Below are 17,914 nucleotides of genomic sequence, written 5' to 3' on the forward strand. Positions count from 1 at the left end.
TGCCAAAATGGAAACTACGGGGGTTTAAAACACTGTGGAATGAGGTGATGGTTTGTTCGCGTCTTCTAAAGGAGAGGAAGACCCCAAGGAACGCTGTTTCTACAGATAAACACACAAATTCAAGCTGTAATAGAGGGCAAGATGATAAAAAATCCAGGTGAACACAAGAACAACTTAATTCCAAATGTAGCCAGTTCATGTCATAAATAGGTCTGTTACTTTATCCTGTATTACATGCAGTGCAATTTACCCCAAAAACTGAATACAGCATATTTGAAAAGGGCTGAATTTATTCTAAAAACACTGTCTGCTAGAGAACACATGTGCAGAGAACCTCAATCCTTTAGGCATTATTTCTGTCTCTTCTGTGTCTTTTTGGAGTCTTCACCTGTCCCTCCATGTACAGGTAGAAATACCAACCACATTTATATATCACTTTTCACCCATCTGTTCCAACAGCTCCTGTAAAACCAAAAGGTACTACCACCTCAGTTAACTACAATTGCCCTTTCCCTCCCAAGTCCCCTACTATTAACAATGAAATTAACAAAACGTTGAATAACTTGTGCACCAAAGCTACAACCCTAACAGTGGAAAGTGAAAAACTTTCCTTTTAAAGGCAAAGTGACTCTTTAGCTTCTTTTAAAAGTACCACCCCCAAACATATAGTGTCAGTTTTTTATTTACCTGAAAATTAATTTTGCTGCCCCTCCCTCTCAATCTTTAGCCTACCAAGCTCTAAAAATAAATTCTGCTTTGAACTAATTTACCCGTTCTCCAAATCTTGGCATGATAAATCACTACTGTCCACAAGACAACACACTGCTACAGCGGTTTAAAAGACAGAGTTGAAACATCTGTTTTGAGAGTCCCTGTCCTTTAAACATGCAAAAATTGCAAGTTTAAAGTTCACTCAGATAATTCTGAAGCGTGCAGACAGGACGCATAGTTTAATTTTTACAGCCCTCTTGTCAACCAAAGCCTTTATAGACATTTGGCAATTTACAAAACATTGTATTTAATCAAGCATTATCTAAAGCTCACTGTAACAGACCCAGGTGCCTTTTCCATGTGCAGTTTTCTTTGAGCAGGGTGTGTGGGAGTTATTAAAATTGAGCAAGACACGTTTTTCTGGATCTCTCCAGCACAGCTCTGCTGTGTAACTCAGAAGGAAGTCACCACACGCAGTTTTGCCAGTTTGTGAAAGCTTTCGCCATTTCACTCATTTATTCTACCTCTCATGTCAGTTCCATTGTTCCATAACAGTTAAGGTTTTACAGCCTCAAAATAATAAACGCATTTTCTGTTCACATTTTACAAGTCTATCCCGCATTGGTTTCACTTTTGAGAAGCAACAATACATGACTTTGAACACCTACTATCACTCACATCAGTGACCAGCAACGCCTAGGCAAGGTTTCTCTAAACAGCAAAGTTTAGCTGAGCAGTGAGTCAGGATTTCCTTCTGCAGTTCCATTTTAGGTTTTTTTTCTAGAAAGATAGATTCTCTGAGAATATAAAAGAGACTGCAAATGGACAGACAGCAACTCGTACAGACAAGCCAGACAAACAGAGATGCACCACTGAACAAGGTTTAGAGCATCCATGGCAGTGTTTCTCCAGGCATTCCACGTCCTGCTGTTGATCTGGAGGACATGATGAAATACATTTTACTACTCCTTTCATCATTCTGCAACTTTATCCCTCTGTCTTCTACTCAATGAAATGGTTTACAAATATACCAAAATTAACATGAACAGCCCTATTGTGACCCCATTTTGCACTGGTTCCTTCAACTCCTATGTTTCTCCCCAAATATCACTATGGCCATGATTTCATTTTATTACCAAAGCAACTGTTGCTGCTGTCTAGGACAGCATTTCCATCTTCACCATGTGGACCAGAATACACTGAAGTTGTGTGTCAGGTCTGGTTTATTATTTTAAAAAGCAAATCATAGCTCTAAAGATGAGTAGAAGTAGGCAATAAAGCAGTTTTTTTCCAGAAAACTGATATTAATGCTTGTGAACTCCAACAATTCCAAAGAAAATGTCACATCTAACTGAATATTTTTGCTCCTGGAAAAAGGTCATCATTTGAAACCAGATCTACAGGGCAGCAAACAATCATTAAGACGCTTTATTGACAATATCCACTCACTGCAAAGTTTCTGCCTGCATACAATTAGATCTTAGCTTTTCCATAGTGTTTTATTGGCAGTGGAAATGCATCAGTACTTTATTGAAAGCAATAAATAATACTGTGATAAAAATAGTTCAAAAGTAGACTGTACATATTGTTACATAATCTGAAAATACACAAAAGATTAATAGAAAAACAGAACAGTAACAATGAATTTCAGTTTTACAAGCAAGTTAAAAGTGGAAAACAATAAGAAAAAAGACATGCTATATATATTGTTGCATAATAAATAATGCACCATCTGAACAGATTCTTGCTGGCTTTTTAATATGCCATTTACAAGTGTCAGATACATTTTCTACTCATACAGTCCAAAATGGCTACAACCATCCAAATGAAAGTCCAGACAAGTCTTTAGAACAAGTTTACAAAACACATAGGATGACTTACATAAGAAAAGTAAGGCCTTTAGTAGAAGATGCACTGCTTTAGTTTTCAGCCCATTGTACCTTCATCTTTCACTACTCATTTGACAGGAGGCTGCAGTGCTTTAGGATTGGTCCATTAAAACTGGTTCCACCAGCATCTTTCCACCAAGTGTTTTCAAGGAAAAAGGTCTAGGACAAAAAAAAACCTCTCTGTGGCCTGTGGCTCACGACCAGGAATCATTATGAAGTCTGTCTTCCTCAGGGAAGGAAAAGCAAAAATAAAAAGAGTCCTCGGTTTATGGCTTGTTTTGAGTCACTGCGCAGAGGCGCTGCACAAACACAGCAGAGGGTGTGAGCACTGAGGCAATCGCTCCTACAACACGTCCTGCAGGCTGAAGAGCTCCTCCCAGCTTTTCCAACCACTTCTACTTTAAATACAGAAAAATTGCCACTACTTGACACATCCTCTGTGTGGAAAGGTACAGCTCTGAGGAGAACAACACTCGTGTACCGTCCCTCCTACGTCAACAAAGGCTCACCTGAAAAAAAGCTGGACTTGTTTTCAGATCTAAGCTAAGCGCTCCAAAAGACAAAATATATACTGCTCGGTGTCATGATACTTTTACAAAGGTATTAAAATCCTTTTCACCTTCAGTTTCATTATTAAAAAACAATGATAATTACAGTTACTGCATAATTTACAAAAACCCTATATTGCTCATAGGGACATATACATACAAGCATTACAGTACATTCAGCTGGAAAGACTAAAATTAGAATAAAAAATCAGCAATGATTTGATTTGTAGACTGAATAGAAACAGAAAAAGTAAGTAACTATATAAATGACAAGTCACATAAATATAAGAAACATTTAGATTCTAAAATATTTTCTCTATAGTACTCATGAATTTATTTGCTAATTAAAAACTCTGTAATAAAATATCTCAAAGTGTCCATTTAACAAGTATTAACAGGTTAAGGGTTCCAAATGTTCAAAATGCTGCATATCACCGGTAGAAATAGTGTGGGTAAACTGCAAAAACAACAAACAAAAACAACACACAAAAAGAAAAGAAAACACAGAAGATTCCATTAGCAGGTTTTAACCACCATTGCATTCCAAGATTGTCAGAAACAGCTCAGCAGTGATGCACTGAATCACTGCCATGCCATGCTGGATATCATTTTATTGTCTCCTGCAATCTCCAGCTGCAATGCAAATAAAGCAATGAGGGCAAATGTTTCTGCCTTGAGGATTTCCATCCCACATCATCTGACTACAGAAAATCCTGAACCAGGGAGGAGGATCTGGGGGAGAGACTCAAAACTTCAGTTTCTTACAACTAAAAATACTTTAAAGAGAGCCCCTGAGATTATGTATGAACTGACACACTCATGTGGTCTGAGCTGCTACATGCAGGAATTTCCTCTCTCAGCATTTCACATGTAAGAACTCTTTAGAACTCAACTCATACATGCAAAATGGTTCTGAATTTGAGGAAGCAAAGACATGAGTTGGAAGGGATGCTACCAGTAAGAAGAAAGACACTGCAAGCAGAGAAGACAGGCAATTTACAGTCCATGAAAGATATCAGTGAGGGGGAAAGAGCCACTGAGTTGATTTTTTAAAATTCATTGTAGTAAAAGACAAAAAATCATTTTTGGGCTTGCTTGCAAAATGAGAGAAGTACTGTGCCATGAGAAAATACAGCAGAGGCTGCTGCAGAAACATTCCAGATCCTGGAGAAAGACAGAACTACAGCTCTTTCACAAGCCAGAATACATGGATTTTGTGTTACAACACATCAACAGCCCTGCTCCCCAAATTGAGGCTGCAGGTAGCTAAATCCAAGCAGCCAGCCCAAGCAATCACAGTGCTATGGAGTGTCCAGGAACTGGGAAACTGCAATTATCCCTGTAACAATTCAGTACTGAAGCATGCTTTAGTGGGACAGCTCTGACCAAGCAAAGACTTTGAGAGATCAACAATCTGAGCTGCAGTGTCACACATGGATTACTGTCTTTTCATCCCTAATTTATTCTCTTCCCCCCTCCCCACTTCCACTAGCTGTGCTTCATCCAGCCTTTGATTTCAACACTTTCTACAGAGCTGTTTAGCACAGGTCCTTTTTGAAGCTGTTTTAAAAATCTCACAGGAACACAGTTCTGACAAAACCCAGTATTTCAACACTCTGTCTTATTGTAGGAAATAAACTTGGGATTTCCAATATAATGACCTAGCCTGAAAACCTGGACTATTTTCTAAGTGTGTAAAACCACTGTAGGAAAATCCCTGCTGCTTTATTTCATAAATAGCTGCTTCAGTGTTATTCCTATCAGCTTTACTCACCAGGAGAAGGCTTTAACAGGAGTAGGTCCTTACTGTGGCAGAATCCAATCTTTGTGTTCCTGATACACTGCCTATTCCAAGAAGCATGGGAAGACATGCAGAACACAGCATGCATGTTAGTTTTCAAAACAAAAAAAAAACCTCCACAGCAATGGTGATTACAGCTTTGGTACTCACCCAACTCTAAGGTTACAAGTTAGAAAAGCAGAATTTATTTTACAGTTTGCATATTAACCACTTCTTGTTCCACAGGCTAACAAAAAGTATTCTAAAAAAAATCTGCTTGCCAGCTAGCACAGAGAAATTGGCAAAGGTGATTTTCTAAGTTATTTACCACCTTATGTAGTTTTGTAAATGTCTAATATTTGGAAAAGAAAGTGGTTTTACATGGTAAAAAGTAGGCTTAACCTACTTTCATTTATAGAGTTTTCCACATGAATTTTGGTAAATATTTTGTGCTATTGACAGTACCTAAAATTTAGAAGAGCTTACTGAGAGTAGCATCAGATGCAAAAATTGGTTTTTTTAGCTTTATGAATAAATAAGAGTTTTCAGAACCTGAGGCAACTCCAACAGATTGTGTTCTCACCCTGTCTGTTCCAATAAAAAAACATTTCATATTTGTTTCTGTGTGTCTTTTGTAAACTAAATTCAAGTCAAAGTTTATTCTTATGTTGCTACAGTTACGGTTTTTAAACAGACAAGATCCCTCATGTGACAGGTGATCAACCTCCACTTCCAGGTGGGATTTTTGGGGTCTGCTTTTGTTGGTTTGGGATTTTTTTTAACTCATATCTGTGTGTGCACACATATACCCAAAGATCATTAAGTACACAGCAATGAATAAAACAGTGATTTCAACTATGGTCAATACTGAAGTGATCACTGCAGAGGGGGTAATGCACCTGTTACTGAAGTTTTACTCATCTCAAAATTATCTGAGGGGGTTTATTCACATCACTTTTGAATGCATTTTATTGCATTTCAGAAGTGGGGTTCATATTAGTCTAATTGCTGCTAATCAGAAATTATGCATTGTGTGATTAAAAGACTCCTATTAAGCTGTCATTTTACTTTCCTAAATTACATTTATTTCTAGCTATGATTCTCATTTTGTTACTCCAGTGATGTAAAAAAGAAACTCCACCTCTAGTACAGCTTCCTGAAATGACAAAGCACCCTATGGTTAAACACAGTGTTATAAATACAACCATGCACAAGGCAGATGCTTTTATGCAGCAAAAAGGTCATTTGGACTTAATTCCTCTGGAATCTCAGGCAAAAAAAAAAAAAAAAAGAACATCATGCTTAAAATTATACAAAATCAATACCATCAATCTGCATCTTCTTTGGCTGCATAGAGGGTGAAGACATTGAGGTTGTAACTCTGAAATTTGCAGGAAGAGTCTCTGCTGATCCAGCAGCTAAACCTCTTATGTCCTTTGGTCTAAACTTCTTTCTCCACGAAGGTGCTCTCCTAAAGCTCTTATCATCATCCTGTCATATTGACAAACAACATTAGCAGTGCAAAAAGTGTTATTGGGGATTGTTACTGACATTAAAAGGATTACTGACAAACTTAAGTAAATGTATCACCACTGAAGAAGGCAATTGTGAGGAAATAAAAAGTAAGTGTATTAAATACTGCATTGCCAAGCAGGGTTTTCCTTAAGCACTTGGGTAAATGAAATTTAATTACTCAAGTGCATTTTCCTTCCCCCATTAATATATCTGCATCTTTCAAGCAATATTCCCACCTCAGAAATAGAATGCTACACTTAGTAAATACAGTTAAATACACTTCCAAAAACATCTTTGGTACATCAGAATGTACTGTGTCAATGCAAATATACCCACTGGGCAACTCCATTTGCCAGCTTCCCATTTAGAACCAGTTAAATCCTTTCAATGCTCAGATTTATTCCCTTGTACAATTAGGAGATAAGTGTCTATATTATTTGGAGAGATCTTCATGATCAAACTGCCCTGTGCCACTAAAACAGAGCAAACATCTGTTCCCTTAAAGCTCCTTTTGCAGTTTGAAATCTCCAAGGAAAATAATTTAGAAAACCATCAATGCTTTCTGATAGGTTTTAAGACCTTGGTAGAAATGCACATGGGAACAGAGCTGTCAGGAGCTTCCCCTTCCCCTGTCCTCTTCCTCATCCCAGCACCAATGTTTTTGAGACTGGTTTCCTGAGCTGGTTAACCACAGAAGGGTTTAGTCACTTCAGCCTTAATCTGCAACACTTTTGCCTACATGTGCTACCACATCAAATCCCATCAACACCAAAAGTGAGGCAGCATGGAGTTAATTAAGGCTCTCCTGGGGAAGTAACACCAGCTTCAATCTGTTCACTGAGCAACCTACAAGGTTAAAGATGGAACACTCTTCCGTGATGTTGGTGCACAGAACAGCTTCACACTTAGAGAGTTCTACACTCATTTCAATGCACAATTTGTACAAGATCTGCACAATTTGTACAGTAAGATCACAGTCTGCCCAACAGAAATTACTTTGATGTGTAAACAAAGTGGTGGTCATCTGCACCAGTATGAATCAAAATTAACATATGATTTCTTAAAAACCACTCAAAGCTCTTTGAAATACTGCTCTTTAGGATAAAGTGCCTTTCTCTATCACAGCTTGTTCATTGCAATGCTGGTCACTAATTCTCCCATATTTTAGATAAAGAGGATTCAGCCCAAAGTGCTGCTATTAGACATTAACCACATGAGCTAGAAAACCAAACTTGCAAATCTTCCCAATACTTTCATATTCAAAGTCATCTTACCAAAATACACAAACCCTGCTGTATATTTAGAAACCCTCAGAGACAAGGAGTTTCCAGTTAAAGTTTCTGTCAAAAGCTTGAAGAGGTTCAGGCTAAATTCTTTCAATGAACAGTTCTGGTAAAGTTTCCAGGACCATAAAATGGGTCAACAACTCGAGTAACTTACTTCATCAAGTCTTCTGTCAGTGCCCATAGCAAGGAGGTTATTGAATTCCCTCTCCAGAACAGCACGAGCCTGAAGTTTGTGGTATGAAAGAAATGGAAGTTAATTCCAAAAGATTAGTAATTAGTAACCTATAATGATTTAAAAAAGTTAATAGGACCCAAATTGTTTAGTGCTTTCTTATCAGATTAATAAACATACTCCATACTTGAAAGGTCAGTACTTGAAAAGTTACAATTTAATTTGTAACTTATTAAAAATTTAAGGAAAACTTAACAGCTCTCCTCTATTTGTGATATGCAAGTTCATGACTCTGCCTCAAACTTAATTTATTTCAGAGTAAAAACTAGGAAACAACAAAAATGATGAGTTTCACACTACTGTTGTGAAGATGGGCTGTGAAGAAAAGATTCAAACACTTTTTTTCTCAAGCAAATTTACCAATGACAATTGTTATTAACAACTAGAAAACCATTAGAAAAGCACGATTTTAAGTTTTTGACCTATGTGACAATGGACAACTTTGCATCCATTTTTAACCTTCCTAGGAGGCCTCAAGTGCCTCATCCTTGGTTACCTGTGTGTTTTGAGTGGGGATTTGCAGCAGGAGAGCCAATGCATTGTAATCAAAGGATTCATCTAAGGCCACAAGCGCGCCGTGAACGCCGCTCTCCAGCAGGTTATTGGCGTATTCCTTAAGGCCGATGGACACCACCCAGTGGATCATCCTCTCATTGCTCCACACCAGGACATCTGGGGAGGCAAAACCACAGTGCCAGACTCATTACAACACCACTTCTCTGAACCAAATCATCCAGTCATGAACTGCATGATTGGAGTGGAGTGAAGTGGAAAGTAAACATATTAGAAGTCTGCTGGAAGACATTTCACACTGTAACTTAAATATTCCAAGGAGCAATTCTCTAGATGCAAGAGACGCACCCATTCCATTTGGGAGGTGAAAAACAACCCACTAGCCACAACCCTGGCTCAGTGCTGCCAGTTAGTTGTGACTCCTGGGAATGATCTCAGGCACAATTACCAAGTTAACCACCAAAAGGTTATCAATGATTTGAAAGGAAAGGGAAAGAGCAGGGACAGAACCTTCTAAGCAAGTTTTTAAACTCTGATATCAAAAAATGGTTCTGATATTAAGCAGGGAACAAAATTACTATGGCAAATCTTGGAAAACCATGAATTCCCACCCTACTTTCTCTTACTCCTTCTCTCTTCTACAAAAATCATCATGAATCTGGAAGATTTAATTACCTAAGTCACTTGGATATTTTTTCATCAACTGCTGGACAATAAAAGTTACCAGCCACAAGCAACAATAAAACTACAATCTATGCAGATGTAAAGTTATGTCAAAACAGGAGGAAAAGAAGAAAATAAGGACACCCCTGCCCCAACATGCTCTTAACTCTCATTCTCCTAAAACATTTCGTTTCAAACTTCAGAGCAGTACGAGTTGCAAAAATGTTCACATTTGTAGCATAAGTAAGTGATTTAATGATGTGGTTTATCATTCAGGGTTCAGGGCCTACATCCAGACACACCTTGTGCATTTAACACTTGATATTTTATAAATGGTTCCATCCTCTAAAGCCTTTTCTTTGTCTATGGATCTTTGAGGCTGATCAGTGAAAACATAGCAGAATCAGACTGAGGTAAAGACAATGCACTAACCCTTAATTTCATTCTGGCTTTCTTCTCTTTTTCTTTCCAATTCTTTTCGATCATAATTCAGTCTTCGGAGGCACATAATTCCACACTGAAAACTGTTCCTGTTTGGGCCAGAGGGAAAAAAAAAAAATCAGAAAAAATATTTAGAGATAATGGAAACACTTAACTGTGGTGAGGCCTCCAGTTTCAGCCTCGTTACCTGTGAAAGCTGTCCACCATTTTCAGCTGCCCACGCAGGTCTTTCTTAGTTAAGTGGTCCAGCATGCGAGCATCCACCAGACATTCCATGAAGTAGCTGCGGTACTGAGGGAGCCCCAGGCTTGGCAACCACTCATTGCCAATCCACTCGTGGTTCATGTCACCATAGGCTAGTGTCTGGTTTGAAAAAAAAAATAAGGGACAAGCTTATTGCAATGAGAAAAGAAAAGCTGCTTTAGATAGCATAGTTTAAAGAAATTGCTTATTTGATTCTTAGCCTGTAAAGATAAGCACATCAGAATACTGAATACTACACGTGTGTTTTCCAAAGAAGTCACCCTCATGGAGGAAAGCAAGTGCAGATATTCACATCAGCAAGTAAAACTGCCTCAATTTATATCAAAAAATAGCACGACAAAATATGCAAGAGCTAATAAAATTTTACAGAAAGACTTATCTACATGGTTGGATAGCAAAAGCCATAGAATTTCATTGTGTTGAGATGTTGTAAATTCTCTCTCTCTTGAAAACTGGAGGGGAATCTGATTTTTCATGTGACTTTATAAAGAAAAGATATCAGAAAAATAACTGCAGGCCTTCTTATATACAGTTAGCTGTTTTCAGAAACTGATAAAACCCTGTTACCAAAGAACAAGCCATTCTAAATGCTAGTCCTTATCCTAAAAGAGACTTTTCTCATTACACTTTTGGTCTGCAAATCACCAGGCATTTTTTTAGAGAAAACATCTATAAAGATAAGAGTTTGTAATCATACATCTAATCCCTCCTTGGGCAACAAAACCCAGGAGCTCCTTTTTTCAAAAGCATAATAATTCAGATTTTTCTGTTAAGAGGCAAAAGCTTTATTTCTCCTCTAAAGGAAGCACCTTCCAGAAAGGAGCAAGGCCAAAAGGAAATGCACCTCTCCAAGCCATCACAAGGTGGAGGAGTGACAGAGCTCCTTATTCTCGACTTGTTATCACTGACAATCAACCAATGAGTAGCTGAGATGTAGTTAATGGGACTTAAACCAGCTTTAAGCTGGAGGGCAGCCAAGAAAGAAGAGCCCACACTGTGCAAAGATATGGATCATGGGTAAATCCCAAGTTACCTTTCTATCCCTGTATAAATACTCAGCTACATCAATGCCTGAGAACACAATTAGGATTTGCTACCACTTTAAGGCAAAACAATCAATCAAGGGGAATTACAGAATTAGTGCATAGAAATCTGCTTAACCATCCAGGCCCAGGGTACCTTGTGGCACACCTGGGATGGTGGCTGGGTTGGACAGGGACATTCTACACAGAGCAGATATTTCTCTTGGAATTCTGGCTTCCTCAGAGAGCCATCCCCCACCAAAACATTAAAATATTTAAATCACATGTATTTCCCAAGTGTGCATTGTAGAGAGATAAGGCTGCAGTTTCCCCCTCTCCCAATCCCCAGGTCACACCCAGAATCATTAAAAGATGCTGGCCTAAAGGAAAAACAGATTCTTTCATGCTCTAATGATTGTGACAGTTTACATACAGTCTGTAATATGAGATAAAGTTTCCAACCTGAGCCCAGCTTCCCTCCTCATCTTCCTGTTAGGTGGTTAGGAAAGCAAAAGAACACATACATATTAGTGGTTAAGTTTAGTAAGGAGGTCAAAGTTAATGGTGCACTGCAAGACTCTAAATCTACTGCATACCAAAAAAAAATCTAGATAAACCAAGCATCATGCAATTTAAAAAATTATACACAAGGCACTTATTTTTGTATGAGAAGTTGCAAACCCCATTTACTGATTAAGTTTTCTGGAGAGAAGAAATTTCTGCACCAATAATTCAATTTGTCTATTTGTCAATCAAATCAGAGCTCCATTTACAGATTAGAGTTTTGTTTACAATCTTATCAACATTGATTTTTTTTCTTCCTCCCTTCTGGGAAAAAAGCTATCAAAATGCAGATTGCAAGGTTAAGAGTTAGAAGAAGCAATGATCCAGAATTTTAGTGCATTAATTTGAAGGAAACGAAAAAAAGAAAAAAAAAAAAAGACCAAAAGGTATTTGATTCAAATGCTCAAGAAGTGGAAAAAGCACTCTAAGGAAGAGAAGTGGCAACACTGTAAACTAACCGTTTGTTGTGTGGCTGTAAGATTTTCCATCTCTTCATGTGTTAACCAGACATTTCCCGTGGTCTAACATGAGCCCACAGGGAATCAATCCCATCCAGTGAAAGGAAAGCAGTAACAAAGAGGAGAGGTTGCAGAACAGATAAGCAATCGGTACATGTAAGGAGCAGGCATGGGCAAAGCAATGGTCTCTTAGGTCAGCTACAGCTACTGACAGTCATGGCATGCAATAAAAGCCTGTTCACAGGGATCAACTTCTTTCACAGATATTAACAAAACTGAGCAGCAGAAACAGCTGACAGGATTTCATTAACGGGTAAACACTCAGCTCTGCTCTAATCCGAAAAATACATTTGTAGCCTAGCACATAGCCCCAGGAATAACTTTAGACTGCAGAGCAGACAGACTCATGAGAGAAAATTCCCACTACGTGCCTAAATTTACTAGAGAGAGACAGGTGCCTCCTAGATCATGTAGTCTGAATTATTTGGAGTTAATGGCTTTACAGCTACATTAAAAGAGCCTCCAACTATCCTACAAATTTCTGTACACACTTGTAGACTTCGTCTGTATTTTAAATTCTCTGGAGGCCAAAATAACACATACTCTAAATACTTTGGATGGCATACTTAGACTGAAATAAATTTCTTTATTCCTCAAGAAAGAAAATTGCAGTTATTCCTTTAGTTAATTTCCATGAAAGGAAGGAACGGCCTACATTTAAATAATGTGTTCCTTTCCAGAAATTCTTAACACAAGTTCAGTTCTAAGTTTACAGTCAAACGTGGGGAAATTCTAGGTGTTTATTGCTGCACAAGTAAGTTTCCTTACCGTCCTTGAGGTGGGAGGGGCAGAGGGGCTGGTTAGGGACATGATTTCCTGGATGGCCAGGCGGAGCTTGAGCCTGTGCAGGGGATTGCTGATGCCAATTTCCCGCTGGATTTCCGTGTCAGACAGGGCTGACATGATAGCACCGCTTTTCACATTGGCTCGGCAGGCAGCCACGTACCAGGCTGGCATCCCCACCCACAGCTGCAACACAGACAAGGGAGTGAACAGGATGTGGAAAACATTCCTGCCTCCAAACACACACAGTCTTTACAAGTCTGTACGTTGAGGGGGCTTTTTATTCATTTTGGGAGGAGCACTCACCTCCAGCCACACCACCACAGTGGGCCCATCCCACTGTGCAAAAGGCAAACCTTGTCTTCTGGCTTCCTCCAGCAACTCGTGCCTACAATTACAGAAATAGTCATTAGTTATAATAATGGATGCTACAATTCCAGCACTGCACTCACTTCACTATCTTCTTTCCAATAATTTAACTCTCCTTTCCCAGCCAGCCTTATATGACACACCTCCTCAGGCAGGTACAGCAGATGTACAGGGACTATGTAGGGATGAAAGCTGAGCTGGGCAGGAAATCTGAGAGCAGCAGAGACATGGATCTTGTCTTTCAGAACCCAGTTTCTGAAGTCACTACTGACACTCCCAGCCCAAAGTGAAGATGTCAGGCTTATTTGGCAATGAGATTCTCAGCTGCTCAGTTTTCTGCCCAGCAAAGCTGAACCAAAGCAGTCATTTTTCCTCAGCATGTGCAGATTTGAAACCTGTGGCCACACATGAGCACATCAGACACGCCTGTCCATCATGCTGTCAGGGCTGGACACTGGGACAGTGACCATTCCACTGGTGAACATCAGCCTGTCAGAACGTCTGGCACAGCTTCACACAACCAGAGCTGTGTTTGGCAATTCTATCCTGACAGGCTGTGTACTGAAACTCAGCTTTCATCTCCCCTGATGACACCATTTCCTTTGTTGTGCTGAAACAGAAGCGCCTGAAATTTCATATTGACAATTCAGCTCCCAGAGACAATGGAAGCTCACAAGGTCCCTATAAATAGCTGCAAAAAATGTTTAATACAACAAAGGACAAAAACTAGCACTGTAGGTATAAGCATGCAATGCTGCTTGGATATGCCTGAAAACATGGAGAAAGCCTTAAAAAATCATTTTTACACTGCCTTTGAAAGCCAGTTATATATGGTTAAATCTCCACTCATTCTCCTTTGAAAATCTGAAAAAACAACTGCACCTAATTAGACTGATTTTACTGTTCTTTATTCATGCCTGCAAGTGTAGAATTAAGATATGCAGCAATACTACAGAGTCAAGACCTTACATTATGTATTTACCATTTCCTCACTATTTCAATCAAATAAAATCTCCTTGCCTTTTGAACTGTCTCAGTGGATAGATCTAAGATAATAACAGTTTTAGAAGTTATAAGTATTAAAATACACAAGGCACCTTAAAGAGTGATTACTGACAGACAAGGAGTAGTTTTGCTGCTCCTACAAAATGGAAATGCAGCATTCAGCTCCTTTAGACATATGTGAGATCCTTATGTTATACTGGTAGGTAACTAAATATTAAAAAGCAATAATGAAGCAATAAATATACTAGCAACTGCTTTATCCATAGATAGCACTTTTTCACCTGCACACCAATAAATTCCTATTGCTCTGGAAGAACCTCCCAGTAATTCGTGCTAATTAAATGTGCTTTCCAGGAATGGGAAAGGGGGAGGAAGGAAGGCACTGCCAGACAACTGGTTACAAATAATCATTCAGGTACCATTTTGGGATCCATCCATTAAGGTGGAACAGTGTTCAGCAGTCAGCAGCTGAATTTCCCTACCAAAAAAGACTGTAAAAGCTTAGATATATTTGTACATTTCAAAGACATATTTCTGAATGTGGAATAAAGGATCAGCTATTTCCCTGCTACTGTGGAACACATTACATTCATTCCACAATTAATTAGCCCGAAACACATTTCGTTCTGCTTCTCTTTGTTGTTTAAAGATTTAAAAATTAGAAAAATAAAATAATACGATCATATGAAACACTGTTTGGTAAGAAAAGAATAATGTGCTTAATACTGTATTTGCCAGAAAGGAACACAAAGTTTCTTCCAAGTACTTTAGCTTCCAAATTAGTGTCTATGCCTTCCTTTTTAGTGGTTGTATTGTGTGGAGTTCAGAGAGTATCAGTATCATTTCTGGTAGTTCTATAAGTCTCGTGGTATACTTCATGGTAACCATGAAACAGTGAATCCTTTGGAGTAGAATACAAGGAATACATCAAAAATGTAAGGAGAAGTTATGATGCCAACTTGAAACTCATGGTGTAATGTAGGAAGAAAATAATTGTGTGATGGAGGAAAACACATAAAAATAAAAACAAACAAAGAAAAATGTTTATGAGATAAGTTTATGCAGAAATTATTCAATGGATCCAAAGAGGAAAGCAACCATGAAGCGGAAAATTAATTGCAGAATTAGTTCATATGCAGTGAGAGATAAACTTGCTTGCACAGGAAATCCTTAACCCCAAAGCTCAAGATGCAGCCCAGGCACAAAACATCTCATAGGAAGAATTCAGAAGCAGCTGCTGTTTCATCTGCAAATGATGCATTGATGTTTTCTTCCTATAGCAGAGGAGTTCTCTTTTTCCACTATTCCCTTCAAACTCCACCAAGACACTCACTGCATTCCAGTAAAATGTGATCAGATCCCTGAGAGATCACAACTGAGTCTCACAGCCCAACCATTATTTCTATCAGTTAGGAAATGGGTGCCAAATCCAGAATCTTTGTGAGGAAAAAAATACTGCAGTGGTGTCAGCAGTGTTAACAGCTGGTACAAACCTGGCCCTGTGAAGGATAAAAGAGTGCCAAAAGAGTAGCTGGCTACTGAAATAACTCCTGGGTGACAAAACCAAGGGAGAGACATCTGGAGACTTAATAAATAACCTGGCTGAGCTTCCCTTGGAAGAGGAGCTCAAGCATGCTGCTGCAAGGGGGGAAGGCTCGCTGTTAGACACATTCCAGAGGCATCTCACAGCAGCTGGGGAGGACAAAAGTTGTGGTCACAGGGAGTGAGAAATGATGACAAAGCTGCAGGTGGTGCCTGGTGCAGCAGAGAGTGCACAGGACCCTCCAGAGACCGTGTGAAGTATCTGTGCTCAGAAGGGCTCCTGGCAGGAGAGCACACGCTCACCCACAAGGAAAATAAAGCAGCCTGGATCACTTGGCCACTGGATTAGGACAGCATGGGAATGGATACATGGAGAGCTCATAGCCAGAGGGGAATGCTGCATCCCAGATTTCTTGGACAGAACTGAAGAGGATTGATTTGGAAGAAGTTCAGAAACAGTAAACACTGCAGTGTGGGGAAGGGAGTGATAGTGATGGAAGTGACAGAGCTTCAGGGTGTAAAAACTGAGAAGCAACAGTTGTAAAACATGAGATGGAAATAGGCAGAGCATCAGGGGAAAGTTAATATCCTTGTTCTAGACTGAGTTTGGGGATGTAGTAAGTGTTTTGTGTGTGAGAGTTCTCTTAAATTTAGGGTTGCCTTCCTTTTTGGTGAATACAGTACTAAGTTGGTGGTGCTGTAGCCAGAAAAGCACAAACACAGTTGTGGCTAACACTGTCACTACCACAGCTCACACAGGAGATGAACACAGGACTATGAATCACTTAGGTTTAGTAAACACCAAACAACACTTTTACAGAAACACATCTACCTTGGAGACACAAATACTTACTATTGCTAAGCAACTTTCAAATCCCAGATTACAAAACTAATCTAAGAGGGTTTAATATTTGCACTATAAAAGCTCACACCATGCAAATTTAGACAAGACACCAAACTAGGTGACACTGGATTTATTTCAGCAACACATTTTCATAATATATTCTTTTGAATCTAGTATTTCCTCTTATGATCAGACTTTTTTGAAGAAAGGATGGAGGTTTTAATATATTGCTAAAAAATCCAAACTAGTTTTATCATACTTGCACAACAATCCTAATAAAAACAAATACAAACTTACCCTGATTTTGCACTACCACATCAAATGGTAAACAAAAGGAAAATAAAATAATGAAAGACAAATATAAAACTAGGATTAAACTGAACTCAAAGGCATACAAAACCAGACAAATAATGTGTACTCTAATTTAATTCTGTAACTATAAATACATTTTTGTTAGCAGAGACTGAACACTGCCCTCAGCCTGTTTGTGCACAAGCAAGCAGAAATCAGAAAGATAAATGAGCAAATAGGGATTAGAGACAGTTATAAATAGAATGAGCTCTCGTTGTTCCAAGCATTCAGGTAGCTGGAATTCTTTTTGCTGAATACAAGGTTTTATAAGCAAACAGCCAGTCAGAATTTGTTTTAACCCACCCTCCTCCAATATCAGAGTGAAAAGCAATTCAGAGCAGCTCTACCACTTTTTCTTTTTGATAAGGAGCATCTCAAGAAGGCAGCAAGGCATCTTTGACCCCTTGTGATAATATTGCTTCCCATTTTCAGAACACCCCTCAGGGTTCTGAACAATGGCATGACAGCATCTTACTTGGGATTTTCACATGATAGATCTAGATTGTTTTAATTTCATTGAGTGGTAGAAAACAGAGGTTCCAGGGAGACCCTAAAGCTCCCTTCAGTACCTAAAGTGGCTGTGGAAGAGATAGAGTGGGGCTTTGGAAGAGCTAAGGAAGGCAATTCCAAACTAAAAGTTTTCATTTGTTTAATAGAGACAGCTGCCGTTTAAGCAATCTGCAACATGCGGCCATAAATTATACTTTAAGTAATACCAGCACATTTTTGAAAAGCAGAATGTTTACAAGAAAAGCCATGATTTATCTGCAACTGCACTTCTTGCATTTCTTAAAGCAAGACAGTATGGATTGTTTCACTTGAGAATGAAACTTGTGGCTGGTATTGAGAAATACCTATATTGCTCAAAGAACAGACCTTACCACTCCTTAGATATGACCAGACTAAAACTATTTATTCAACCAAGATGTGGTATGACTTTAAAGCACTGTAGAAAAGGGAAAATACCAGATCATAATAATATATGATTGCCTTCAGAGCAGCAGTCTGAAGAAAAACAGCTGAGCCTTCTGTTATCCAAACAAACCCACATTCCATTCTGACTTTTCAAACCAA

The 17,914-nt window shown here is 38.8% G+C and overlaps 1 protein-coding gene across 7 annotated transcripts in view; it reads right to left on the reverse strand.

The window, feature by feature from the left end:
* Positions 1 to 1,188: 1,188 nt before the first annotated feature.
* The window catches only part of PPFIA1 (PTPRF interacting protein alpha 1), a 53,988-nt gene continuing 37,262 nt past the window's right edge, over positions 1,189 to 17,914 (reverse strand). For 5 of the 7 annotated variants that reach the window (XM_071428359.1, XM_071428357.1, XM_071428358.1 and 2 more), the window contains 11 exons: positions 13,036 to 13,117; positions 12,715 to 12,915; positions 11,887 to 11,949; positions 11,327 to 11,353; positions 9,766 to 9,941; positions 9,570 to 9,667; positions 8,458 to 8,633; positions 7,884 to 7,952; positions 6,254 to 6,419; positions 4,923 to 4,993; positions 1,189 to 3,605 (listed from right to left, as the gene is read on the reverse strand). In XM_071428359.1, the coding sequence (XP_071284460.1) occupies positions 4,935 to 4,993; positions 6,254 to 6,419; positions 7,884 to 7,952; positions 8,458 to 8,633; positions 9,570 to 9,667; positions 9,766 to 9,941; positions 11,327 to 11,353; positions 11,887 to 11,949; positions 12,715 to 12,915; positions 13,036 to 13,117 (1,117 nt within the window). In that variant the 3' untranslated portion in view covers positions 1,189 to 3,605; positions 4,923 to 4,934. The remainder of the gene's footprint in view (positions 3,606 to 4,922; positions 4,994 to 6,253; positions 6,420 to 7,883; positions 7,953 to 8,457; positions 8,634 to 9,569; positions 9,668 to 9,765; positions 9,942 to 11,326; positions 11,354 to 11,886; positions 11,950 to 12,714; positions 12,916 to 13,035; positions 13,118 to 17,914) is intronic. The other 2 variants (XM_071428362.1, XM_071428360.1) reach the window with 1 other exon arrangement.

Source organism: Agelaius tricolor, unplaced genomic scaffold (genome assembly GCF_023055355.1).
Source record: "Agelaius tricolor isolate 1412-34295 unplaced genomic scaffold, bAgeTri1.0.p SCAF_5, whole genome shotgun sequence".
Taxonomy (NCBI): Eukaryota; Metazoa; Chordata; class Aves; order Passeriformes; family Icteridae; genus Agelaius; species Agelaius tricolor.